The sequence below is a fragment of the Ceratotherium simum genome, chromosome X, assembly GCF_057802395.1.
Source record: "Ceratotherium simum simum isolate JZ-2026a chromosome X, ASM5780239v1, whole genome shotgun sequence".
Taxonomy (NCBI): domain Eukaryota; kingdom Metazoa; phylum Chordata; class Mammalia; order Perissodactyla; family Rhinocerotidae; genus Ceratotherium; species Ceratotherium simum.
This window is the reverse complement of record NC_141940.1, coordinates 1,981,659-2,007,886: the sequence shown is the minus strand read 5'-3', so window position 1 is coordinate 2,007,886 and position 26,228 is coordinate 1,981,659. Positions and strand designations below refer to the sequence as shown.

Genomic DNA, 26,228 nt, shown 5'->3' with positions numbered 1-26,228 from the left:
CTTGACGCTTGTGGTCACTCATTTGAAGTGCGCTTTACTGGTTTAGAGGGCGAGCACCCCAGGGAGGATGAGTCCACCAGGGCGCTGAAGCAGGGAGCCAGGTGGGCTCTTGCAGGTCGGTTGTCACGTTAGACAGGGAAGAAGCTCCTGGGCGCTGGCCAATAAATTGAGGGCCAAGGGCTCCGGGACTTGGGGGCCACACAACGTCCCCACACCTGCCCCGCTGCAGGAATGAGGGGCCCAATTGTGGTGCGAGCCCAGAGCTGTCTCGAAGAGGGGCAGGCAGCAAGGTAAACGGCGCAGAGGGCAAGGCCTGGCAGGGCAGGCGGAACTCCTGGTCCCAGCTGCGGCTCCGGAGCAGGCCGAGAACAGCAGGCAGGAGGTCTCAGGCTGCTCTCCAAGGTTGGCTCCACACAGCAGTGTAGGACATGGCCAGGGAGTCCATGTTCAGTAAAACGACAACAGTTTCTCTTTGTTTCCAGGTTTTTATTTGCCTGTTATAATTCTGATATTTATGTACATATATATATATACTTTTGTTTGTTTGTAAAGGGCTCATCCACAGACCAAGCAAAGGCATACAGGGAGACTGGGGCTGCCAGGCAGGAGCACAGCAGAGCTGGGAAAACCAATCTTTCCTTTTTCCTTTTTTTTTTTTTTTTGTCTTTTTATTTTTCCTGGGATGGGATCATCAAAGCTAATTACTATAAAACCTAGAAACCACCTAGAGACTCAGACATCTGCCTACACACTAGTGGCAATGGGGAGAGGGCAAGGGGACAAACTTTCAAAGTCAAGGTGTATTTACATTCCCAAGGTGGTGGCAGGGGAGGCTGAGGAAGGGAACTGTTGAGACTGGAGGCCGGCGGGCTTCTAAAGGGTCCTGGGGTGTGGTGGTGGCCAGGAGAGAGGCCAGCCCGGATGGCAGGGAGGAAATGTGCCTGCCCCACACCTGGCGGTGACAGAGGCCACTTGGATGTTGTCTGGTGGGTACTGAAGGCAGCGTGTGTATGGAGCTCCTGAAAGGCGGCCGCAAGATGGGGTGGGCAGCGGGAGGAGGGGTACTGACCGAGGTGACACTGGCAGGTGGGGACTCTGGGCTCTCCAGATGGCCTCCTCTGCACCTAGTTGGTGCAGACAGGGCAAAGAAAAGGGAGCAGATGGCAGGTACACCGAGTTCTGTCCCTGGTCCCAGCCAGGCTGGGGATGGAGGTGCCAATGCTGGTTCTGAGGAGACCCCACCAGGCAGCATCTGGGAGACCCCTCCGGGGCCATCCCCACTCCCCCCCACCATGGCCTCTCTCTGCCCAAAGGCTGGTGAGGCAGCAACTGAAGGCTCCTGATGTGTGGGTGATTGGCCCCCGAGCTGGAGCAAAGCAGTGTGTGCCCAAGAAGGGGTGCAGCTGGGTTTTGGCAATAAAGTGAGGACAGGGTAATCAGAGGGAGATCCAAGGCAGTGAGTTCCTCTCCTCTGGTGCCTGACTGAAGCCTCCCACAGGCCCAGGACCAGAGGACAAGGATGCAGCCTGGTGGAGAGAGAGGGGTCTCAGTCCTAAGGCCAGGGCCCCAGCACAGGTGCCGGGCTCGGGGGTCTTGGCCTGACTCCCCTGCAGCCCGACCCCAGGCTGTGCCCTGCCTGGCCTTGCCTGGCTGGACCCCCTACTCCAAGGTCCCTGCAGGGTTGATGGGGGAGGCAGCTCCTGAGCTGTCATTGCCTCCCGCTGCCTCCTTATCCTTCTTGCCGCTGTACTGGCCAATAAAGGATCCGTCCTCATTGAATTGGACATCCACGCTGCCCCCGTAGTCGGCTAGGCTGTCGTCACTGCCCAGCGGCTTGATGTCTCCGTTGAGGGAAGGCTGGCTGCTGCCAAAGGCCTTCTCCTCGTTGTCACTGCAGGGGCAAAGGGTGGGAGGGAGTGGGAGGCTGCCCAGCAGAGCCCAGCAGGAGCTGACAGGTGCTGGCCTTAGGGAGGAGGTCTGGCTGGAGGGCGGGGCTGGGCAGAGCCCCAGCGCCAGGTTCCTCCTGCCTTCCATGCGCTCCCAATGCTTTGGGGAAGAGGCTCTCATCCTTGACACACACCTGGGAGGGCAGAGGGGCACACCACCAGAGGAGAAAGGCTTGGCCTGCCCAGGATCCTGGGGGATGTGAGGGAGCAAGTGGGCACTCAGCCTGGGGGGGCTCATGGGGCCTGGCTCCTTGCCTGAGGGGGAGCTGGACAAGAGCAGAGCCCAGAGAGGGGGAGCTGGGAAGATGACAGGCAGGCCCAGAGGCTGAATGTCAGTAGGGGGAGGAGGAGTTGGGGTGTGTTGGCTTCTCCCTAAAACAGGGAGCTGCTGGGCCAGAGGGTTGGGGGAGCGCAGAGCCCCAGCAAGCGGTGGCCAATGGCACTCCCAGGCACACAGTGCACAGGAGGGTCCCTGCCATCGGGGTCTGATGGTATCTTCCCACCACCCCTGCCTTACCTCTCCAAGGACCTGACAACACCCGGCAGCACAGAGAAGAGAGAGAGACAGGGTCAGACATGACGGCAAGGGAGCTGCTGGGCAGCCGCCTGCACCGCTGCTACCCCCAGCTCACCTGTACTCGCCGAAGGTCTCGTCCTTCATCGGCCGGGCCTCAGAGTCCACCTGGGTGTCCTCTTTATCCTTCACTGGAGACACACAGAGAGGGTCCAGCTTCCTCTCCTGCCCCCTCAGCCTGTCCCTGGACACTGGGTCCTATCCCCAGGCAGGGGACCCGGGGGAGGCTCTCCCTCTGTGCTCCGAGTGCCCCCAGCACTTGGTCTCGGCAGCTCTCAGAAACCAAGATGCCTTCAAGAGTGTACCACTCCCCCATGTGGGCCTGGCTGTCGCTTGCCCCCGGTCTGTGCAGAAGCTCCCTCTGCACCCCCTGCCTGCCCCCGACACGCCCATGCCATCCTGCCAGGGGCTTGGGGACCGAGGAGGACTTGTAGAAGGGACGAAGGGTGACCCTTGGCTCCCCTCTCCCCTCAGCTCTGTCTCCACAGCCGAGCACCGGGGTTGGGGTTACCTGAATACTTGCCGCCCTTGCTGCGCTTGATGAAGCAGAGGATGAGCAAGACTAGGAGCAGGAGAACGATGGCGCTGACAAAGCCGATGAACCAGCCCTCGGTGGTGAAGCTGGCGGGAGGCAGTCTTACGTGGCCTGAGCGGGAGGCAGGAAGAAGATGGAACCCAGGGTGAGATGTGAGGCCCCCCAGGTGCCACAGCCCCACAACCTGAACCCACGTGCCAGGTTCATGGCCTTGTGTGTGGGCCTAACTCCAAGCCTCTGGCTTCATCCACTCACAAGCCCTCTGCCCCCAGGGCCTGGGTGGGGGCAGGGTGAGGGCCAGGCCCACAGACACCAGACGGCCCGGGGGGAGTAATGACCTGGGGCTGAGGCAATGCTTGTAACTGATGCTTGGGGGGACCCTCTGGGGGACAGGGCATGGGGGCAGGGAGAAGGATCTTGTATGAAAATGATTGGACTGGAAACAGTTACAACAGGAGGAGGACTGGAAGGGCCTGTTTCAAGGGCCTGGACTTCTCTATCATGGCCCAAAGAGCAGCCAGATTGAGGGAAGCAGAGAGAGGAGCTGTGGCATGGGGCCTGGGGCGGTGGGACCATGCCGGGGACCGAGGGCAGCTAACTGGGTGGTGCCTATGGGGCCTCACTGGTGCCATTGGTCTTCACAGCCATCTGGTGCAGGAGCATTCTCTCCTTGAGCAGGCGGATCTCGTAGCGGGTATCGGGCTGCAGGTCCCACTGTGTGTAGGAGCTCTGGTTGTAGCTGACGTACTGTGGCGGGAGATGAGCACCCATCTTCTCGTCTGCAGGGGCAAGAGGGCAGCAGGGGTGAGCAGGAGTACCAGGCAGCAACCTGGCTCCATGCCACGCCCAGTCCCTCTGGGCCCAGAGCCCCCCTTTCCCCTTACCCCAGGGTCCTCTTTTGTGCTCACCCCCCAAGGCTTTGAACCAGATCTGGAATCCGAAGTTGCACCGGCCCTCCCGGGGGACCCAGGAGATCACGCTGTAATTCTCGCCAGCCACAGCCGAGATGTTGCCAAAACTCCGGTTCCCTGGGGAGCAAGAGGAGGCTGTGGGACCTCGAGGCAGTCCAAGGCCCCCCCTCCCAGTCCGGGCTGCCTGGCAAGGCCTCCTCAACCCTCTCCAGCTCACCGGATAGGGCCATGGTGCCTCCTTCCTGCACAATGGCCTCGCCAGGGCCCTCCTTCGTGGTAGCCTGCAGCTGGAAGCTGTACCGCAGCTGGGGGCTAAGGTTGGTCAGGTTGTGCGACCGCAGCTCAGGGTCCGGAAGGTCAAAGGACAACTGCTCCTTGCCCCCGTTGTCCACTGCGAGGACAGGGGGAGTTGGCTTTGGTCGCCAGCTCTGCCCACCCCACCCCGCTCCCCTCCACCTCGTGGCAAGGCTGGGCCCATCACACACGTACGAGGGTGGTAGGAGAGCACGTAGCCAGTGAGCACGCCATTGTGGCTGAGCGGGGGTTGCCAATGCAACAGCAGGCTGGTGTTCGACTGGCATTCCAGGTGCAGCGCTTCAGGGTGGCCGGGCACTGCGGGGCACAGAGATGACTGGCAGGTGCTTGTCCAGGCCCTCCTTGGGGTAGGGAGGGAAGGGGGGGGGCGGCGCCACGGAATGCAAGGCTCACCTCCTTCTGGGGTGCGGAAGGTCATCTCGCTGGCAGGCCCCAGCCCCCGGCCATTAAAGGCCTGCACCTCCAGATGGTAGGAGCTGTAGGGCCGCAGACCCCCCAGGATGGCACTGGTGGTGTTGGCGGGCACCACCACGTGGCCTTTGTGGACATGCCTCTTGCTGTGCTTCCTCTGACTGCCCTCCCACCAGTACGTCACCTGTAGGTGGACAGGAGACCTTGTAGGGGCAGAAGGCATCCAGCAGTGACCCCTGGGCACATGCTCCCCACTGACCTCAACAGTAACCCTCTCCTCCCAACCTGCGGACTTCTGCGAGAGCAGCTGGCATGTGGCAGAGGCCCACTCCCAATCCTGTCACTCCTGGTGACCTCATACCTCACTCCAGGGATCCCACCAGCCCCTTGGACCCTTACATTGTATCCCCGGAGGTGGCCCTTGACCTGGGCTGGGTCCACAGGCCACCACCTGACCAGCACGGTGCTCGAGTTGAGGATTTTGATGCCTTCCAGCTCAGGGATTGCCTGGGGGTCTGGAAATAGCCGGTGACATGGATGAGGGCCTGTGGCATCCTGAGGCCAGCCCAGACCCCTCCCGCAGGGGAAGATGGATTTGGATGTTACATGGTGGGCAGGCAGTTTGATGAGCAGGGCGTTTGCATGGTCTCAGGGTCTCTCCCTGCAGCCTGTCTTTCAGTTGCAAGGGAGAAAACAGTAACTACACAAAGGAGTAACCAGCAAAGATCTTGACCAGGTGACCAAAGTTAACACCTGCTAACATTCCAGATTTGAGGAAAGGCAAGACTCCACATGGGTCTAGCTGTCCTGCTTCTTTCCTTTGATACAATTGGAATATCGGCTGCCAACTACATAAATATATGGTTCTGGACTTTCATAACCGCACTTTGGTTATATAAGAAAATATCTTTAGGGCCGGTCCCGTGGCTTAGCGGTTGAGTGCGCGTGCTCCACTGCTGGCGGCCCAGGTTCGGATCCCGGGCGCGCAGCAACGCACCACTTCTCCGGCCATGCTGAGGCTGTGTCCCACATACAGCAACTAGAAGGATGTGCAGCTATGACATACAACTATCTACTGGGGCTTTGGGGGAAAAAAAGGAGGAGGATTGGCAATAGATGTTAGCTCAGAGCCAGTCTTCCTCAGCAAAAAAAGAGGAGGATTAGCACGGATGTTAGCTCAGGGCTGATCTCCCTCACCAAAAAAAAAAAAGAAAATATCTTAACTCCTAGGAAATGTGCTATTAAGAGAGAGGGACTGGGCACGCAGGGGCGGATCCTGGCATGATGGGAGGGGAGCAGACCATGCACGCACAAGCACAGGGGCTCCACACCCCCTCCACATGGGCAGCGCCAGCCAAATACTCACAGTCTTCCCCAGAGTAGCCAATGGTGACCTGGGGCTCGGGGCCCTTGCCCTGGCTGTTGACGGCCTGGACCTTGATCTCATAGGGCACAAAGGTGGACGTGTTGGACACCACCAGGAAGGGGTCGCTCACGATCTGTTCCTGCCAGGCCCCCCGTGTCCCCTGAGGGCGCCACTGCACACGGTACTGAACCTGGGGGGCATTCCAGTCCATCCACTTGAGCGGCTGGAGGGGGTGAACAGAAGAGATACTGGTCGGCCAAGAGCAACCCCCTCCTGTGACCAACCACCCAGCCCAGCCTCATGTCCCCAGTCACCCTCTGGTCCTTAGCACAGACAGGGGGAGCAGTGAACCCCTGGGTCCTGGCCTGATGTCTAGGGGCGAGCTCAGCCCCAGGGCCCCTCACCTTCCAAGTGATGACCATGTTGTTGGTCTCGTTCCCTTCCCCTTTCACGTCCATGGGGTTCTTTTCTGGGGCTGGAAAGTAATGTGTCAACACATCAACGCTATGGGCTCCTGCTGAGGCTACGAAGGCTGAGAACCAAGGAAGGAATGGCCCATTCTGGCCCTGGAAGCCAGGAGCCAGCAGCCCTGAGGGAACCCGCTTCTGCTAGAAACCCGGAAGCAGAGGAGCTGGGCACGCTCACCTCTTCAGGCCCTCCTTGCAGAGCCCGGGGCCCTGGTGTCTGAGGCCCCCTCCCAGGTGGCTCACCTGCCTCAGGTGTGACCACAGTCTCAGAGGCCGGGCTGGGCTCCCCGGGACCGTATTTGTTGATGGCAGTGACTCTAAAGGTGTAGTGGACATACGGTGACAGCTTGAGGGTGGTGGAGGTCTGGTTTCCTGGCACCTTGCCCAGACTGTACCATTTCTCAGGTGCCATCTCCTTGTCCTCAAATTCAATGTCATACTCTGCAAAGAAGTGAACCGGCAATGGAGTCATCAGCATGTGGCACATGGGGGAGGGGTAATGGGGGCACAGGTCTGGCTCTCCCCGAGGAACCGTGAGCCCCAGAACACAGGTGCATGTCCAAGTGAGGTGGGCTGTCATAGAGCCACGGCCCTGGGAGGAGGCAGGAGCCGCAAGCAGGGAAGGCTAGCAGGGGTGGTGGTGGAGGAGGTGCGTGGCGCCATGCTCAGGCCTCTTACTCTCGATGGGGGCGTTGTGGTCCTCAGCGTGGCTCCAAGACAGGCGCACCTGGCTCTGCTTCAACAGGTGATGATCGGACAGCTCCAGCTGAGGCACCGGCCCGGGGATCCCTGAGGGCCACGGAGGGTGGATTCTCTGGCCCACTCTTGAGCCGGCTGCCCCACCCCCCAGCTCAAAAGGACCCTGCAATGTGAGCCTGGGCTCCTACGCCAGGAGGCCTGTGCCCCCCATACCTTCAGGCCTCGAGCCCGATACCACCCTAGGACTCACCCACCACCAGGAGCTCTGCCCTGCTCTCCACCACGTCCAGCTTGGTGCCAGCCACACAGGTGTAGTTGCCCTGGTCGCTGTAGTCCAGGCTGTGGATGACGAGGCGCCCATCCTCTATGATGTACCTGGTGGGGGCAGGGGGCATGCTTGTCCTTCTGCTCCCAGCACACCCACCACTTCCTGCCATCTGCGCTCTGCTCTCCTCCTCTCCCTCTCCTGCCAGAACATTCCCTCTCAAAGCAGGGGCACTCCCCTATGGATAAGGCCAGAAGGTCTGGACATTTTGCTTTCCCCCTCTGCCCCCTTCCACCAAGCCCAGGTTGGGGCTGGGCCCGCACTTGTCACTGTCACCAAGTTCCTGGAGGTTGCGACCATTCCCACGCCAGGTGATGCTGTGCTGCAAGGAGGGGTCAAAGGAGGCCTGGCATGTGAATGTCACTCTTGAGCCTTTCTTCTCGATTGCACTCCGGGGCCCCTGCGTGATCTGAGTGGCATCTGAGGGCAATGATGGGAAGGGAGGATCACTCTGGTGTCTTGCAGAGACCCTGACCCCCACTCCTGGAGGCACTGCTGATCATGTCAGTGGGGGTGGAGGGTCATCTGACCTTTGACCTGCAGGTTAGCCACAACGGTGGCATTATTTTGGTCATTGGCAGCCTGGCAGAAGTAGTGTCCAGTGTCGTTGGCCTGGAGGTCTCGGATGCCCAGGGTCCCGTTGGTATAGGGGAAGAAGCGCTCGTCCTGCAGCACGGTCTTGCCTTCCTTGTCCAGCCTAGTGTGAGCAGGGGGGCATGCCTCAGAGCTCCCCAGGCTGGGGTCCCCTGCCCTCCCTGGCTCCCTGGGCCACAAGATGGCTTACAGGGTGCCCCCTGCCCCAGGGCAGGGGCACTCACCACTGGACGCTGGGCACAGGGGCTCCAAAGGCCTTGCACAGAAGGTAGGCGGTGCTGCCCTCGACTGCCATGTATGTCTCGTTGTCTGGGGTCAGGATCTTGGCGGGCAGCTCTGGGGGAGGAGCAGTCACGGGCGACAGGGAAGGACTCAGGGCCGGGAGAGAGCCCACTGCTCCCACTGTGCCCAGAGGGAGGGATCGGGGGGCAGACGCAGGGCTCGGCAGAGCAGCCTCTCCCAGGAGGGCTCACAGACTTTGGAAGCCACCACCAACTGTGCCTGGCATTCTCAGGCCCTCAGGAGCCCTGCCCACCTTGCTTCCTTGTGCCCAGCTCTGGCCACGCCCGGGCTGAGCCTCTCTCTGCCTTGGGACACACCGTCCCCTCCACCCCAGACGTGCCTCCCGTCCCAGCCACTCAAGTTTTACTAATTAGTCGAGGCCCCACTGATGGTCTACCTCTTCCCACAGGTCTGCCTGGCCCAGCCCGTCTTTCCCAAGGCTCTAGGAAAGGAGCCACCAGGCTGGCCTCAGGCACATCCTGGCAAGGGTGAGCCTCCATTCAGCGACATGTGGTGAGCCAGACCACTCTCTGAGGCTGCTTCTTCATCTGTAAGTAGTGACAGGACCTTGCCCTTCCTCCACGCCCACCCCCTCCACCCAATGCTGTGAGGATGGGCGAGAGATGGGGTGCAGGGCCCCAGCAAGGAGAACGACAGCCGTGATAGACACACCAGCTGCTGGCTGAGTTGGTCTGGTGGCCTTGCCCGATGGGCTACAGGGACAGACTGGGGGCTATGAGGCAAGGAGCGGACAGCAGGCGGGCCCAGCTGGTTGGCACTCACGGACAACATAGATGTAGGCATTGGCCAGCAGGAGCCCGTGCCGGTTGCGGGCCTCACACTGGGTCACCATTGTGTCACTGGGCTGCACGTTGCTCAGGATCAGGGCTCCACGCTGGATCCGGTACTTCTGGTCCTTGTCCAGCTCTGTGTGTGCAGCAGGTGGGCCCCATGGGCCCGGGCCAGAGCAGTGAGCCTCGCCGAGGCCCCTCCTCACCCTCCGCTCCCTCTCCCATAGTCCCCAGGGCTCCCCATGCTCCCTGCCCCTGCCCGAGGCCCTCTCACCCTCCACAGGGATCCCATTGATTCTCCAGGTGACCTCTGGTTGGGGCCTGCCCTGCACTTGGCAGTCCAGGCGGGCGGTCTCTCCTGGCCCATACAAATGGCTCTGGGGCTTTTGCAGCCAGTATGGGGCAGCTGCAAGGAAGGGGAGATCTGCCCTGAGCCCGCAGCCTGCAGCCAGCTCTTGCCCCTGGGCCAGACCCCGCCTGCCTCCCATGACGGTGGGCATCACAGACCACTGTCCCCAGAGGTCATTCTGAGAAGCCTATGCAGTGGGATGGGGGGTCATGCCCAGCAGAGGCACCATACCCTCCACAGTGACGTAGTAGGCATGCCGGTCACTGCCCAGCGAGTTCTCAGCCAGGCAGCGATACTCGCCATCATCCTCCTCGCCCACGTTCAGCAGCTGCAGGGTCTTGTTGTGGTTCTGGTAGGTGACTCGGTCGGCTGGCATGGGGCCACTTGGGCGCAGCCACTTGATGGTGGGCGTGGGACTGCCCGGGGCCATGGTGCAGAAAGGACAAGTGAGGAGAAAAGAGGGGAGAGAGGACAAGGCCGCTCAGCCCGGCTCCACGGCAGAGGCCTTGCCCCACCCCGGCCCCACCCAGGGTGCCCGGACTCACAAGCCCTCAGCGATGCACTCCAGGATCAACGGCTGCCCCTGCAAGGCCACGAGGTGGCTGCTGGAGTTGGTGGGGAAGAGCAGGCGTGGCTTCCTGCTGATCATGCTGTTGGCTGCGGGGAGAAAGGGGGTGGGCGCATGGTCCCCTCCTCCCTCCACCCAGGATATTACCAGGCTGGGTGACTCTGCACACACCAGTGAGCCCCTGAGGCCTCAGTTTCCTCCTCTAATTAAAGGGAAGGCCCCATCTCTGCTCTTGCCACCTGGAAAGAGATCTGAGCAGGATTGATGTGGGAGCCAAGCTGCCCTCAAGGAACACTGAGGTCGTCTGCTCTATGGGATGGGCCATGCCTGATGCCTGAGGGTGAGAGAGGAGGGGGGCGGGGTTGGCAGAGCCTTTGGGACTCACTGGCCTTGACCCGGAGGTCAATGGGTTCCTTTTGAATGATGGTCCGGGTGCCAGGGAAGTGGGCATTGCAGATATAGTCTGAGTGGTTGTCCGAAGTGAGCACGTTGGCAAAGTAGAGGTTGCCATTCTGGCCCATTGTTACGCGCTCATCCTGTTTGATGTGCAAGATCTCTGTGGGGGTGGGGGGCAACGAGGCAGAGGTCAGGACCCCCATCCCGGAAGACACACCCACGGATACCCCATACCAGGCAGCAGCCCCTTCTGGCACCCACTGCTGTTCATCCAGTAGATCCGAAGTGGCTCTGCACTGGGTGGAGGGTGGCAAGGCAGAATCACCGACTCCCCTTCCTCCACCTCGACAGGTTTCACTGTTTCCTTTGGCCACTTGGGGGCACCTAGAAGGGATAGAGAGGCTGGCACTGTGGGTCCCAAGTCTCCTCCAGGCCAAAGCAGGGGAAAGGAGGAGGGATGTCCAGGCCATGAGGGAGTTCACATAAAGGGAGGAAGAGGCTCTGGGTCCTTTCTGGGTTCAAGGTGAAGCCAGGCACTCCATGCAGAGGAGAGGATGGGCAGGTCAGATGGCTGTGAAGGGTTAACCTGCCACAATTCTCAGCTCCCACTCCTGAGGATGGGATGAGCACGGGTAGGGGGAGGCTGAGGTGCAGTAGTGGGGGAGGGGAGCTGAAGAGGGATGTGGGAGTCACAGACCCTTCCATCATCCTGACACAGAAACCATGGCAACGGTTCCCAAGGTAACCAGAGGGGCGGAGAGGGGAGAGGAGCATGCTTGGGAGGCAGAAACCTCGGGAAGGGTGGAATGCAGGGGGAAAACCCCAGGGAAAGGGCGACACAGATAAAGACAGAGACAGAGCTGGAGAGCAGGAAGGAGGGAGCCAGAGAGGCCAGGTTGGACAAGGAGATATGGGAGCAGGAGGGAGGAGGAGAAAGCAGAGGGCAGGGGAAATAGAGCAATGGGGGAGGTGGAGAGAGATGACTTGAAAGTGGTGAAGGAAATGGCAATGTGGAGATGGAGAGGAGACAGATGCCCAAGCCCAGGCAATGACTCAGACAGAGACAGGGCAGACCAGAGGGAGGGGCAAAGCAGGCAGAGAATCAATCCTCCAGCCACTGTTGGTCAACATGCCCGAGCCCACGAGCATCCACCATGTGGCAGGCCGCAAGGCTAAGAGGGGGCAAAGGGCAGAGGAGAAGAGAGGGAAGGGAAGATGGAAACAAGCAGAAACATGGTGGAGAAAGAGACAGGGCGGGGGGAAGACAGCTGCAGTCTGGCAGGGCACCCCGTCCCCTCGGCACACTAAAAAACCAGCTGAGGAAGCACGGCTCCCAGCCCTGACTCCCACGTGAGCTCCCTGAGACCTGTTCAGGGACCCTCTCATGTGCCCCAGGCCCTCCCTTGTCCCCGCAGTGCCTCGCACCCTCGGCCATGAGCTGGATCTCGTGAGACATGGCAGTGCCCAGCTTATTGCTGGCAAAGCAGCGATAGGTGCCCTGGAACCTCTGGGCAAAGTTGCTGCTGTTGCCCGTGATGGTGAAGGAGCCAGAGTGGGGTTCCTGGTGCACAGTCACGCCCAGTTCCTCTGTGGGTTTGAAGAGGACGCCATCATGAGTCCAGCGGAACCTGTGGGCAGGAAAGGGCTCAGAGGCCTGAGTCCCAGGAACTCGGGACAGGGGCTGGAACAGGCCAGAGGCAATGGGCCCCCAGGGATGGGCTGGGACAGGGGCAGGACCAAGGGTGATGAGGGGGATCAGGGGTGCCTGGGATCAGAAGCTGGGAGGCATGACGGCTGGCAGCTGAGGTCAGCAGTCAACAACAGGGCTTAGAGGGTGAAGGTCACTCACTCCACTTTGGGTTTGCCGCTGGCCTCGCACTTGAGGCTGATGTCATCTGTGGGGAAGACAACCAGGCGCCGTGGAGACTGTTCTGTGATGACAGGCGGCTCCATCACTGGGGACAGGATGGGGAGAGTGGTGGTAAGGATGGCATCTGGCTGGCATCACAGCCTCAACCCGTCCCACCATGAAGGAAGCAGGGTCTGGAGCCCTGAGAGGCACCCTGGCCATGGGGATGCGGGGAGAGGAAGAAGAAGCTAGAGAGACGGACTAGCTCGGCCACAGGCACATAGGACGTGAAAAGAGGGAGAGAGAGGGACATGGCACAAATGTAGAAAGAGAACAGAGAAAAGACAGCAACAAAAGTGACCAAGAAAGATGCCTAAAAGAGAGAGATGAAGCCAAAGAGACAGACAAAGTAATGAGAGACAACAAAAGCCAAAGACACAGAAACCAAGGACATACTCCTCACAGGGAGAGAGGGGCCCAGAGAGAAGGACAGAGTACCAGAAAGAAACGGTGAGAGGAACAAGAAAACCCAGGCCAGAACAGAGACAGAACAAAGACAGCCCACACAGGTGCAAGATAGGGACAGGCTGAGACAGCAGGACAAGGACCCAAGATCCAGAAAAGATGACAACACGCACAGGGCACACGGCACACAGGGAAGCTGAGCACCCCCTCTTGCCCTCTCACCCTGGCCTTCTAGGAAACACTCCCACCGCCCCCCAACTTACCGTGGTATCCTTCATCTGAGAAATCCAGGCAGCAAGGGAGAGAGTGGAGAGAAACGCTGATGCGCAGCCCCAGCAGGGGGCCCGATGCATGGGAAGAAGTAAGCGTGTGCAGACCCCTGGGGAAGGGGAAGGTGGGAGAGGAAGCTACGGCCCGGTAACATGGGGGCACAGGCCGGGCTGGAGTTGTGGCAAGTCAAGACCCAGAAGGACAGGACAGAGCCTGGATCACCTGTCCCGGGCTGGGGCAATGCCCAGGGGGAGCCAGGCTGCGGCTCTAGTGGGCAGGGAGAGAGAAATTCGTGCCTTTAACAAGGAGTGCCCTTTGGACAGACTCTGGCATCCACCTGGCAGGGCCTGCAGAACTGCCCCCCATCCCACCCAAGATGCCTCAGAAGGCTGGGAGGCAGACAGCCCGCAGCTAGGGCACCCTCCCCTGCTCCAGCCCGTTTCCCTCCTAATCCAATTAGTGCAGCTCCATGTTTTCAATTACCCAGGCCCAGCCTTCAGAGCCCAGCTGCCCCCTCCCAGCGAAGTCCTCCCAAAGGCCCCACTGCATCTGCGTTCCCACTGCCTGCAGGGCTGGCACTAGCCCTCGGTTTCTCCCCTTCCTTCCTCCCAGAGCTACTGGCCCTGCCGCAGGATTCAGCTCAGCACTGGCCAGCGCGGCCATGAGGAGGGGAGAGAGGGAGGGGAGGCGAGCAGTGCGCTGCCTCTGAAAGCTCTGTCTCTGCAGAAGACCTCAGTGTGAGGGCCCCCAGGAGAGAGGAGGGGCCTCCCTGGGGACACCACAGAGGGAGCCCTGAGCTGGGGAGGGGCCAGTGCAGGCAACCCAAGAGCAAGAGACAGTGACAGGGATGACAGGGTTGGGAAAATCGACTGGGTGGAGGAAGCAGGAGAAGAGACAAAAGGGCCTGGAGTGGCCGGAGAGGGAGAGAGCCCAAGCTGGAGGACAGGTTGCACCAGGGAGGCATCGGGCCACCTGTCATATTGTACCGAGTCAATAACAGGGGCCAGCCAGTGCCCAGGGCAGCCGCCTCCTCTCTCCTCGCTCCTGCCTTTCTCTCAAGTCTCCCTGCCCCTCCACACAGACACACCCGGCCAGATAGCCCAGCCCATGCGGTAGCAGGGCAGGCTGATGCCCAGGGTAAGACCTGAAAAGCAACTGAGAGGAGACAGAGGGGGAAGGAGGACAAGTACATGTGTGAGTCCGGGCACGTGTGTGGATGTTGCGGGGGGTACCGCAGTATGTCTGTGAGTGTCTGCCAGTGTGTTTGTATATGGGTGTGTCTTGCCGGAGTACATCTGAAGGCTGTATGTGTGCATGCTTGCATTCAGTGTACAATTTTGTATTGTACACCCACCTCTGTGTCTGTGTGGATGACTGTGTTCCTTTGTGTCTAAACCCCTCACTTGTGTGTGTCTGCATGCCTCCTATATGTCCCCTTGGGGTCTCTGCCCCTTCCATATTTCTGTGCCTGGTTGGATACAGGTGGCCCATCTATGTCTGCCTACGTGCACATCCACACGCATCTGTAGCTGAGGGAGTCTGTGTAGGCATGACTGCATGAACCTCCGTGTGCATATCTACGGGGGCATCCCCAACCTTTGTCCCATCAGCCCCTCTCTGCCTCCTCCAAACCCTCACTACCCTCCTAATGCCAGATGCCTTCCAAGCCTACCTCCCTCAGTCCCTGTCCCATTGCTGGCATGGACAATCTTCCCCACCTGCAGCCCCCAGCACGTCTCTCAATGACACTGGCCTCCTCCAGGTCCAGGCTCAGAGACAAATTTGGCAAGGTAAGGGATGAAGGGATTGGAGCTACCAAGGAGCAGTCTCAGATACACAAATGCTACCCCGTGAAATGCCCCTCACACAGGCCCAACAGCCACTTACAGCAGTGGGTTTACATCTCCTGCTCACACTCAGGAGAAGACACCATCTCAGAGTAACACACCCCCCACACACAAACAGGTACTCACATGTACACACTATCCATTACAATCAAATGTTCAGTCAAACAACTGTGGACCTCCACAAACCTGACAACTAAGTAACAGCTTCAGTGACTCACAAACTTATCCACACAGGAAATCAAAATCACACTCAGGAATATCCATGCTTAGTCAATCACAACCACACACACAAATATACAGCTTGTCCAACTCACAAGCAAACACAAATGCTCATGTTCAGTCACAACTCTCTAACCACATTCCCCAACACCCACACAACTACCTGTGACCCCCTACAAATGTAATGCTCCAGCAGCCCCACCCCTCCAGCCCCACCAAATAACCAGACATCAAATCATAAGGATCCAAAAGGCTGCAGGGCCTCTGCAAGGTGTCTTTTCCTATCTCAGTTCTCAGACAGGGCTACCAAGGGCATAAGATGGGATTACGCAAGTCAGAAGCGGGAGCAAGACTTGAATCCAGGGGCCGGCCCCATGGCTTAGCGGTTAAGTGTGCGTGCTCCGCTACTGGCGGCCCGGGTTCGGATCCCGGGCGCGCAGCGACGCACCGCTTCTCCGGCCATGCTGAGGCCGTGTCCCACATACAGCAACTAGAAGGATGTGCAACAATGACATACAACTATCTACTGGGGCTTTGGGGAAGAAAAAAAAGGAGGAGGATTGGCAGTAGATGTTAGCTCAGAGCTGGTCTTTCTCAGCAAAAAAGAGGAGGATTAGCATGGATGTTAGCTCAGGGATGATCTCCCTCACAAAAAAAAAAAAAAAAAGACTTGAATCCAGGCCTTTCACAAGCTAGCTGAGGACTGGGGACAACGGCCCCGTTCTCCTGCCCGCCACACCCCTGGGGGAGGAGTGTGGGGAGGGGTGGGGCGGGCCCAGAGAGAGGACAGAGGAGGCCGGTCCAGCGCCAGTCCCGCTGTCCGTGGTGCTGAAATTGCACAGGACCGCCGGTGCCTGTTCCCTGTCCGTGGTGCTGACACATCCCGTGTTTTCCACTCTTTCTCTTCAGAGGTACCCAACGTCCTGGGTATCTTCCGCTCACTCCGTGCCCAGGAAAGAAGGGGTGAGGGGGTAAGGGTCCGCAATCGGGAGAAGGTGAGAAAGCAGAAGATAAAGAGGAGCCCAGCGCGGCGGTGAAGGGAGGCACGGAGGCTCCCTCCAGCTACTCACATTCCTCGGGGATCTGGATGAGCAGGCAGGGGCTGCACAGGAGGAGAGGCCACAAGTACCGTAGCACCACGGCCATCTTCCCAGCGGCGCCGGTGGCTCGGCGCGGCACAGCCGGCTGGGTCGGCTCAGGCACTGACCGGAGGGAAGGGGGCTGGTGGGCAGCTTGGGGTGGGAGTCAGGGGTGGGGGCACTGGGAGAGGGGAGGAGGGAAGCGAAGGCTGGGGGAGGAAAGAATAGAGAGTGGACCAATGTTAGTGACTAACATCTGGGCGAGCCTGGGCTCCTGGCCCCTCCCCCAGCCCCTCCCCCAGCTGCACCACCGACTGGCTGGCTCCCCTCTCCTTCCCTCCCCACCAATTTGGAGGGAGAAATCTTGAAGAGACTTTGCACTGGCTGGGCCTCCAGGATGCCTTTCATTCCCCTCCTACTCTCTCTCTGTGCCTTCCACACCAGCTGCCTCTCCAGCATCAACTTGTTGCCCCAATCAGCTCCCCTAGGCATGCTACAGGCCTCTCTCTGCATGTCGTCCCCATGTGTGACTTGAGGTGCCAACAAGTAGGTGCCTGCGGGCATGAGTGTGGATGTAGATCTGCATGTAGCCAAATAAGCACCTCAGTATTTACGTGGCTGTGTGTGTGCAAAAGCTCATTTGTTATGTGTCTTCTCTGCGAGGGAGGTGCACTCATGAGTGGGTGTGTCTGGGGAATCAATACATGGGTCTGCTGGCTGTGTGTGCATGCAGGAGTGTGTGTGTCTTCTTGTGTGTCTGTCTGGATCTGTGGGGGATGAATCCTCATGTCTGCTATCTGTGTGCACACACAAGCATGCACACACACGTACGTAGAGAACTCTTGTCACAGTCGTGCTGCTGTAAGTTTCAGAGCCAACTGATCCCTGGGTGCTGTTCAGGCCTAAAAAGCTGGTGTGGGAGGCTGCTTGGGAAGTGGGGACAGAGAAGGGAGGAAAGGGGCCCACGAAGGCTACATTTCACAGAATAGGTTGAGGAAAATGAAGAAAGAAGGGGGAAGGAAGTCTGTCCTCGAGAAATGGCAAGAGGCAGGGAAGGAGGAAAGCACCTTTCTGCTGTCCCTCAGGTCCCCGGAGGGGGCACAGAGGCAACTGTGGCATTCAGCCTTCCAGATGCTCCAGGCCAAGGTCAGGGAAAGGGTCAGGGAAAGCTCTGGGGCAGTGTTTCTGACACCTCTCGAGTGTCTGGCAGACCCAACTTCTGGGTCTTCTTCTGAATCTTCAGAGCTTAACTGCTAGATGTGTCTACCCCAAGCCCAAGTGACACCAGCCATGCCCACATTCCACCTGTATGCAAGGAGTCCCAAAGACTGGGGACTTCTCTGCCAATGACTGGAAGAGGAAACAGATTCTCAAGAAAACAGACTGCTTGACTCAACAGGAAGGTGTGTGAGAAGGAGGCTAGTGGTGAAAGTGCTGGAGGGTCAAGAGCATGTTACTGGGTGACTGAGCTTGGAGGCTGGTCGGGATGCTCTCACCAAGTCTGTACTGGGCATCCTGTGCCCAGACAGGACCTTATCAAAGAGGGGACCAAGCCTCATGCCGAATGCTGGAGGGGTGGTTGGGGAGGCCTAGGATGCTGTGCTAAGGCATCTAGACTCTGTCAGGAGTCAACCAGGAGCCACAAACTGGTTTTGTGTAAGGTGACCGGAGAAGAGTGGGGAATGCGGCAGACTTCCTGGGGACTGGGCAGGGAAAGTGGATGGTGACAAACAGTAGTCAGCTTGGAGCTCTCAGACTCCCTTACCCAAAGCTGGAGGGGGAGGTAGAGAAGCACCAAAGTGGGTCAACGTGGATGGGCTGAAGGCCAAGAGAATGACTTGTATGGTAGGAAGTGGGGAACACATGGCCAACTCCCAACAGCGGACCTGTCCCACCCCTACCTTCCCCCACAAAGCCAGAGCGAGCAGGGTGGGCCCCAGGTGGCCTTGGCCTCAACTTCAAGGCCTGTAGGAAGCAGTAGGAGACTCAGATCAGAGGGCAGGTGATCAAACAGCAGCCTTGGGAGCTCTGAGTGCTCTGGTCTTAGGAGGAGGAAGGGAGGGAAATGAGCGAGGGGAAGCTCAAAGAAGAACCTTCCTGTATTCGAGGATGCCCGGGTGCTCTGTTTGCTGGAATGATGATTGCCGTCATGCCGGCTCCTCCATTTGTTCTCCAAATCTAGACTCCCAGAATGCGGTTTAGCATGTATACCCCAGGTATAAACACAGGGGAAATACAATAGCCCCAGCCCACTGGTCCCCAATCTCTGGCCCATCTCAGTGCCCCATGGTCTCACATCCAACCTCTTTTAGTCTCCTGGTATTTGCCACCCAGCTCGCCACTTTCCCGGGCACTTAGAGACAGGCAGGAGCCAGAAGGTTGAGAGGCCCCTGACAGCTGGGAGGGGGCTCTGCCTCCTCCCCTCCCACTGCTGCTGTGTCTCTGATCTCTCACCATTCCTCAGGCAATTACAGAGTAAGCAGCTCAGGTTGTCAGCTCAGCAGGCCCCCCACCCCCCGTCAGCACCTCCAGGGGCAGGGGAAGGGGGGAGTGTTCCACAAGCTGGTGTACAGATGGAGCCAAGGCCATGTCTGCAAAGTGGGGGCAGGCTGGGGAAGACTGAAGGGTGACAGACAGGGCGAGAAAGAGGCAGGAAGGAGCAGGAGAGGCTGAGAAGTGGGGCAGGGAATGGGAGACAAAGACAGACACTAGACCACCACGGTAACCAAGATGGAGAAATCCAGAAACAGACCTAGGCAGTGGGGAAAGGAAGAGGAGAGGAAAGAGGAGTACAAAGGGTGAGAGACAGCTGCAGAGAGCACTGATGAGAAATGGCCAAAAGAGTGAGAAGAGTGAGGGGCATGCGCATGTGTACAGGCCTAGCAGTGCCTCCTCAGAGTCCTTGTCCCTTGGGGGTGTGCCAGGCAAGGGGCGGGGAGGAGGAGAGGAGATAGGCCTGCGTCAGAGGATGGGGGCTTCTCAGGCTTGGAGGTCAGGCTGGACTGACTGGTGGGGCTGAGAGAAAAACAGAGAGCGGAGAAGCCGTGAGACAGGACCAGAAAGACAAAACACATGACAACAGAGGCAGAGCAGCAGGTCCCTGGCCACTTGTGGCATTGGGGCAAGGGGGCAGTTGTAAGACAAGATGAATAAACCACTGCTAGTTGGCCCTCAGGGAGCAGGTGGGGCCCCCCAAGGGGAGAGAGGGAGAAGCACCCTGAGGACCCCAGTGGATTCTTCCAAGATTGCTGCTAAGGTGGAGTGAGCAGCCACCTGGCTGGGAGGCGGTACCCATGCTTCCACAGGAACAACAGTGAGTGTCCGTGTGCACGCCCACATGGGCCCCAACTGTGCTGGGGGTGTGCACAACAAAGGCAGGCTGCTCTTCCCCTGGGACCTCACTCACCGCACACAGGCAGGCAGGGAGAGAGGGCGTGGCAGGCACTGACGTGGACCAGGTAAGGTCCACTGGAGCCTGCCAGGAGGGGCTCAGTGGGACCCCAGAGAAGCTCCGCCTCTGGCTGCACTCTGGTCCCACTGTGCCCCTGCATCCCCTGGGGTGTCCTCTCCTCTGTCCTCCAGGGCTTGGAAAGTTGTGGAGCCAGGCTGAGACCTGGGGTGGCTGCTTTCCTCTCTGAACACACACACACACACACGCACACACCATGGGAACCCCCAAGGGTGCCCCGAGCGTGCTCACTGCACACATGCCAGGCCAGCTCTCAGGTCCTGCCTGGAGTCCTCTCTGCCCCTCGTATCTGATAGAAATGCGCCTGCCAGACAGAGAAGTAACAAGAAGGCAGTGCCCTGTGCCCCGGCAGGCCCAAGCAGGGGCAGGGCTGGGGGATCAGTGCCCTGGGTGTGTGAGATGATCAGTGTGGGTGCTGGGTTCATGTCCTTGTAGCCCTGGGGGGTACATGGGGGCACCCATTCCTGGGATGTCTCCTCAGCAGGGCTGGTGGGGGTCTTTGAGCCTGTCGGTGTGTATATGAGGATGTGGGTGTCACCTACATCTCATGCACTGTGTTCCTTTAAGGCTCCTCCTCGTCCTCCCCCCAGGCTGTGGCTGACGGGTTTCCATGGAGATGGAGCCCAGCTCCCTCCACTGGCAGAGATGGGGGAAGCCAAGAGGAAAGCTTGCTGCAGCCTAATGGGTTCTTTAGATAATAAAGGAGGCTGCTGGGTGGGAGCCCCCACAGGGACCTGGGGGCCCGGAAGTCTTAAAGGACTGCCACTTTGTCCTCTGTGCTTCCCGCCTCGCCCCTCCCTAAGGGCCCCCCTAAGAGAGCACCCTCAGCCCCCTGAAGGCTGCAGTCTCCACGGCAACAAGGACAGCTCACCTGTAATGGACCATTCTCCTTAAAGGAGGAGGAAGGGGTGGGACAGAGGTTAACCCTTTGTGGGAGAACAGTCTCCACTGAGGAAGGAAGGGGGATCTCACTAGCCAGGACAGACGGTTCCTCCCCCACCCCAGTGTCTCAGTTAGCTGCCCCATTTTATTAAATAAATTCATGGATGGCACTTACCACATGCCAGGGACCCTTCTAAGCACTTTTACACACATCACTGATTTAAACCTTAAAATTACCCCAGGGAAGGAGGTTCTATCATTATCCCCATTTTACAGATGAGGAAACTGAGGCTCAGAGAACTACAGCATCGTGCCCAAGGTCACAGAGCTGGCATTGATGCTCACCAGGGCTGGGGTTCTAGATGGGGTGGAGGCTCCTGAAGCTGCCAAAAGACTACTCTGGGGGTCAGCTCACCTCTCAGGGACTCGGGCACCCCAACATGTATGCCTGCTCACATTCCCGGGGCCAGGGGCCTGGACAAGGATGGCCTCCAAGCTGTCCTCCCCCTGGGGAAGGGCCTATTTGCTAGGCAGATGGTAGGCAAAGGCAGGGAGCAGGGAGGGCAATCTTGGGAGGAGGCCACGCAGAAGCAGGATGTGACACATCACACCTCAGCACAGAGCAGGAGCCATCCCCTCCCTCAGGCTTGGGCCTTACACGACCCCCATCCAAAGCCTCCGTCCAAGAGAAGGCAAACTCCTTTCCCTGGTCCGCTGAGGGACAGTCTGGGTTTCTTGGTCCCCTCCCCTGCTATCCAGAATCTCCGATTGCTCTGAGCCCTTTCTTGAAGCCAAAGGCCCCAGGGCCCCTCACAAAGAGGCCTCAGCTACCTGGAAGGTCCCTCTCTCCAGTCAAGGCTCAGGGACAGTGCTGCCTCCCTTCCTGTGCAGAACGGGAAACTGAGGCACAGTAGAGCAGGCGCCAAGACTCAGGCCTCCCAGCCCCCTAAAACGCCAGCGCTACAGCAAAGTTTCGCAGACAGTTGGGGAAACTGATGCCCACGGCCTAAAAGCTGCACCCCCCTCCACTCCCTCAAAGCTCTCCTTCCGGCTCTGGAGAGTAGGCTCCGAAACCCCTACCTGAGAAATGAACCTAGCATTAGGGGGGGCTTTGGGGGCCGGGCCAGAGGGGGCAACATACATCCAGTTCCTATGGACCGGCAGGGCCTGCCTCCAGGCCCTGAGGGGAGAGAAGGCTGCAGAGCAGGCAGGCAGTGCAGGGAAGGTGCCAAGCAAAGGGGAGAGGCGAGAGGGGCCCAGCCCACAGCACGAGGTGCTAGCTGCATGCCTCGGAGCTTGCTGCTCAGACCCACCAGGCCTGGGACACCTGGCTCAAGCAGCGGGGCAGGGGCGCCTGGAAATGGCTCAGACACTGCCAGGCCACTCCAGCCCCCTCGGGGCTCTCCACTTCCAAAGGTTAAAGGGCCGAGGGGGCACAGGAAGCCTGAGGGTGGACAATGGAGCCTCTGTTGTCCCCAGGACCTCGGCATTCCTAAGGCATGAACACAGGCGGCCAGGGGAGGGGCCGGAGGGCACCTCCTCAACGGGAAGCCCCAAGTCACACAGCTCGGCATGCCAGCCTCTGCGGCCCCCACCATCAGCCTCACCCTTTCCCAGCACAAGCCCAGTCGGGGCACCCCAGGGGCTCCATGTGGGCACAGGAGGATGTATGTGCATGCTCTCTCACGAACACACACACACAAATGCACACATTCAACCAAATATATGATCCCTATACATGCAAATAGGAATACTGGAAGCCACACACACACCCACAGGCCCAAAGCTGCCCCCATGCGAAGCTCCAGACCTGGCCGCCCTCTCCCAATTGGTCTGGCTCTGAACACTTTAGACAGAGACCTGAGGGGAGGGAGCTCCTGGGGACTCATCCCCTCCCTTCAAGCTCCATCCTCAGACTGCCATCAAGATGGACAGGCCCAGAAGGCCGCCCTCCTGCTCCACCCAATCCAAGGCCAACACAGCTGTCCCTGCTGGTTTAGGGCCAGAGACTGGCGTGAGCTGCCAAGTGGCAGGACTGGCTGGGCCCTCCCTCTGTAGCTTCGTGACCTGGGGAGAACATGGAGGGCACAGGCAAGCTCCTGAGGCCTTGGGGGGCACTGGACAAAGAAAAGCTTCTGGGAAGCCCAGCAGCCCAGACTCTCCCTCTGCAGAGGAACTCCCCACCCTGCCCCGGCTCCTCCCTCTCTCCACAAAGAGCCTATGGATATTTGGGGAGAAGGCGGCTGGTCTTGCTAACTGCCCGCCTCTCAGTCCTCTGGCTGGTGGTCACCAGGTGCCCCCTGTCCACTCTCCAGGTCAGACGAGGCCCCCACAGGAGGTCTGGGCCCAACCCAAAGGCTTGGAGCCTAGTGGCCGTGTGCTGGGTGGCTGCCACAGTAGAGTGGTCACTCCCACACTGAGCTCGGGGTCAAGCTCAGGGCCATGCAGATCGGGGCAGGGAAGAGGTGGGAGGGCGGGAGGGGAGAGGAGCAGAGAGAGAAGATAGACAAAAGGGGAAGCAGAGAGATGGAGCCAAGGGTACCTATCCGGAGGGGTGGGGCAGGCAGAGGCAGGAGGAGGAGAGGAGGGGAATGGTGCACCCCCCACAGTGAGACTCTGACTGAGCAGACAGGGGAAAGGTGATGGCATGGCGGGGCATAGAGAGGTGGGCGGCTGACAAGGAGGAGGCGCAGAGGAAGCAGGAGGGAGAAAGACTGGGGGGCAGGTCCTGCTGAGGGCCTATTCCCGACGGCCCCACCCAGGGACGTAAACCCAGCCTTCTCAATCATGGGAGGAAGGAGTAGGGCAAAGACAGCAGCTGGCTGGCTTGGAACCCTAGAGGGGGGATTCAGCCCCCTTGCCTCCCCCATTGTCTGAATCACAGAGGGGGCCTGGGGAAGCAGGGTGTTGGCTGGGGTGGCCATCTTGGCCGACCTCTGCACAGGACCCCACCTCCATTCCATTCTCCCCCAGGGCACCCTGGGAACTCACTCCCCTCCTCACACCAGAGCCCTTGCCACCTGTGCCCAAGAAGGGAGTCTGGGAAAAGCTTCCATCACACCTTGACCCTGGCTCTCCTGGAGGCTAGCCAGACGCTGCAGGCCATTACTAGCGTGGCCTGGTTGGGCCACTCTGCAAGGCCACACGGCCCTCACTGCCCAGAAGAGTGCCCTGAGAGACATTCTTTCCAGTTGCAGCCATTTAGAGTGGCACCAGGGACTGTTTGCCTTGAAAGGGACCTTGGAGCTTAAGGAGTCTGGGCCCTCATGTGATAGCCAAGAGGGCTGAGACTCAAAGCAGGGGAGGGACTGAGGGTCGCAAGTCACTGGGCTGGGAAATGGCAGGCATGGCACACAGGGCTGCCTCCTCCACCCCCCAGCTGGTCTTTCCCAAGTGCGTGCCATGGAAAGCACCCGCCTCGGCAGCAGAGAGGCTGATGGGGGTGCAGACCGAGTGTCCCTGCCCACTGGGGTAGGCCTCAGACGAGGTCCTTCCTCACTCCCTGCCTCCCTTTTCCCTTCAGATAGTCACAAAGGAAAAAAGAAACCCAATCTGCACCCCCTGAGGACAAAGACAGCATTGGTCGGGTTTGTCACTGGCTTTTCCAAGGGTAGCCCCGAGCCTGGCCAAAGCAGCCCCTTGGCAGTGAGCAGCTGCCCAGCAAATCACTGCCCAGCCCAAGCCACTGAGCTCCCAGGCAGGGAGGAGCTCAGTACCACGCAGGGAGCCACAGCAGGGTGCTGTGCCCCCCGCTCAGAGCTCTGCAGGGGGCTGGGGCTGGGCACTGGGGGAAGAGCTTCTTGGGAGCAGGTTGTAGCAAACCAAGGAGACTGGGGCTGGGGTGTGCTGAGCGGATTTTTCTCTTGGTGATCAGATCACCAGCGATCCTTAATTTCTTTTGTTCTTTTCCATATATTTCAAGTGTACCACAATAAGATGTATTACTTTTGGGATGGCACACACACAGACATAAATGAGTATGGAGAGTGACTAAGATGGAGCAAAGAGAAATGGCCAGGAGCCAGGGTGGGGAGAGTAGAGGGGACCTGTCTCAGCCCTGATATGAACTTGCCATGTAGCCATAGACAGCCGAGAACCCCAAAGGCTCAGGAGCCCATGCGTGCTGTGACTGATGAGAGGCCACCCCAGGCTGAGTCCCATCGCCTGCAGCAAGGAGCTGATCAGAGGCAAGAGGCCCTGGGCAGCCCCTTGCCCCAATCACCCCACAGAGGACTAGAGAGATGGGGCTGGGCAGCAGTTCATGAGAAGAACGGCTGGCTGGCTTACTCACCGTCAGAGCCACGTGAGTTGGCAGAGATGGCACTGGGCTGCCCAGAAGCCCCCACCCTCTGGGCAGAGTTAACTGGAAGCAGGGCACCTACTTGGAGGGGGTTCCAGGCCCCCACTCCTTGGGGTGGGCAGGTGGCCCTGGGCCTGCCTCCCTTAGACAGGCAATGATGGGCGGGGCTCCAGATACCCTGTAGGGGGCAGCAGGTTGTATCAGGTGCTCTTTGCAACCCCTCCCAACCAAGAGACCCAAAAATCTGCCTTAGGAAGGGAGGAATAGGAATTGCAGACCCCTCCCATAACGAGAGGCAGGAAGACTCGGCAATGGGCAAAAGACCTGCAGTGAGCAGGGACAGGGCCCCGAGCATCTTGCTTTCCAGAATCCCTGGCCCTGAGCCGGTGAGGCCCTAGCTCCCTCACCCCTCCTACCTAATGGACCCATATTCTACACCCATGTGCACAGCTGCACATCGGTGGGTGCCCAGGCGACCTCACTCAGTGCACCCTTTCTTGGCCACAAGGGCCTGCAGAAACAGGCTACAGACGCATCCTGCGCCTCAGAGGGGAGGAGACCCTGGTCACGGTGCAGGCTTGGAGGGGAGCCCTGGGGAGTCCAGGCTAGGGTTTGGAAAAAAGAGGGAGGAGAACAAAGCCCGCCCCCCCCCACCTTGGGGAGGAGGGCCAGGCAGCGCCCAGCCCTGTTCCCGCCCCTCCCCCCACTGCAGGGGCAGACTAGCCCAACCTCCCCCCTACCATGCTGGCAGCCGGGTTTTCGGCCAAACAGGGCCCTTCCACTGGGGAAGACGGGCAGCCACGCCCAGGGCCACACCCCACCACGGCCGATGGGGGTCACTCATCCCATTGCGCTCCCTTTCTCACGCATGCACACACCCGTAGAGATGTGCCAACTTCAGCCCCCACCTGCCCGCACAGACCCTGCCTGACTGCCCCCGGAATGTCCCTCCCCGGGTCGGCATTTTGGGCGCCGCCCAGGTACCCCTCACCTGTCGGTCTCTGGCCTCCGGCCTCCCTCCTGCTCCCCGCTCCCGTCCGCGGGGCCCGGAGCCGGGTGCCCGGCCTGGGTGGGGTTCCGGCCATGACCGCAGGCCGGGCGGAGCGGCGCTCTCTGCTCTCGGCCCCGGGGCAGGGCTGGGCTTCCGGGAGGCCGGGGGGCCGGGGGCGTCGCAGCCGCGGCCGGGGGCGAGGGCAGGCCTACCCACCTTACCTGCGCTGCGGGCGCCGCTCCGGCTGCCCACCCAACCTCCGCGCACACCGGCCTCGGACCCACCGCCCGAGCGCGTCTGCGATGCCGATGCTGCTGCGGCGGCGGCG

The 26,228-nt window shown here is 59.8% G+C and overlaps 1 protein-coding gene across 5 annotated transcripts; it reads right to left on the bottom strand.

Moving 5' to 3' along the window:
- Positions 1-454: 454 nt before the first annotated feature.
- On the bottom strand, positions 455-26,228 carry L1CAM (L1 cell adhesion molecule). Of its 5 annotated transcripts, none has more exons than XM_087426847.1 (28): positions 26,122-26,228; positions 16,250-16,467; positions 13,107-13,121; positions 12,379-12,484; positions 11,955-12,157; positions 10,791-10,913; positions 10,519-10,689; positions 10,111-10,222; positions 9,797-9,981; positions 9,491-9,622; positions 9,209-9,352; positions 8,368-8,479; positions 8,080-8,246; positions 7,813-7,969; positions 7,475-7,599; positions 7,204-7,314; positions 6,769-6,966; positions 6,463-6,533; positions 6,059-6,281; positions 5,092-5,207; positions 4,675-4,876; positions 4,456-4,578; positions 4,184-4,357; positions 3,940-4,083; positions 3,679-3,834; positions 3,032-3,166; positions 2,579-2,651; positions 455-1,891 (listed from the first exon to the last, which is right to left on the bottom strand). In XM_087426847.1, the coding sequence occupies exons 2-28, from the start codon at positions 16,323-16,325 to the stop codon at positions 1,660-1,662; spliced, it is 3,786 nt and encodes a 1,261-aa protein (XP_087282973.1). In that variant the 5' UTR covers positions 16,326-16,467; positions 26,122-26,228; the 3' UTR covers positions 455-1,659. The 5 variants fall into 5 exon arrangements, with proteins under 5 accessions (XP_087282973.1, XP_087282977.1, XP_087282974.1 ...); XM_087426851.1 differs by having other exon boundaries at positions 3,964-4,083; XM_087426848.1 differs by having other exon boundaries at positions 26,117-26,180.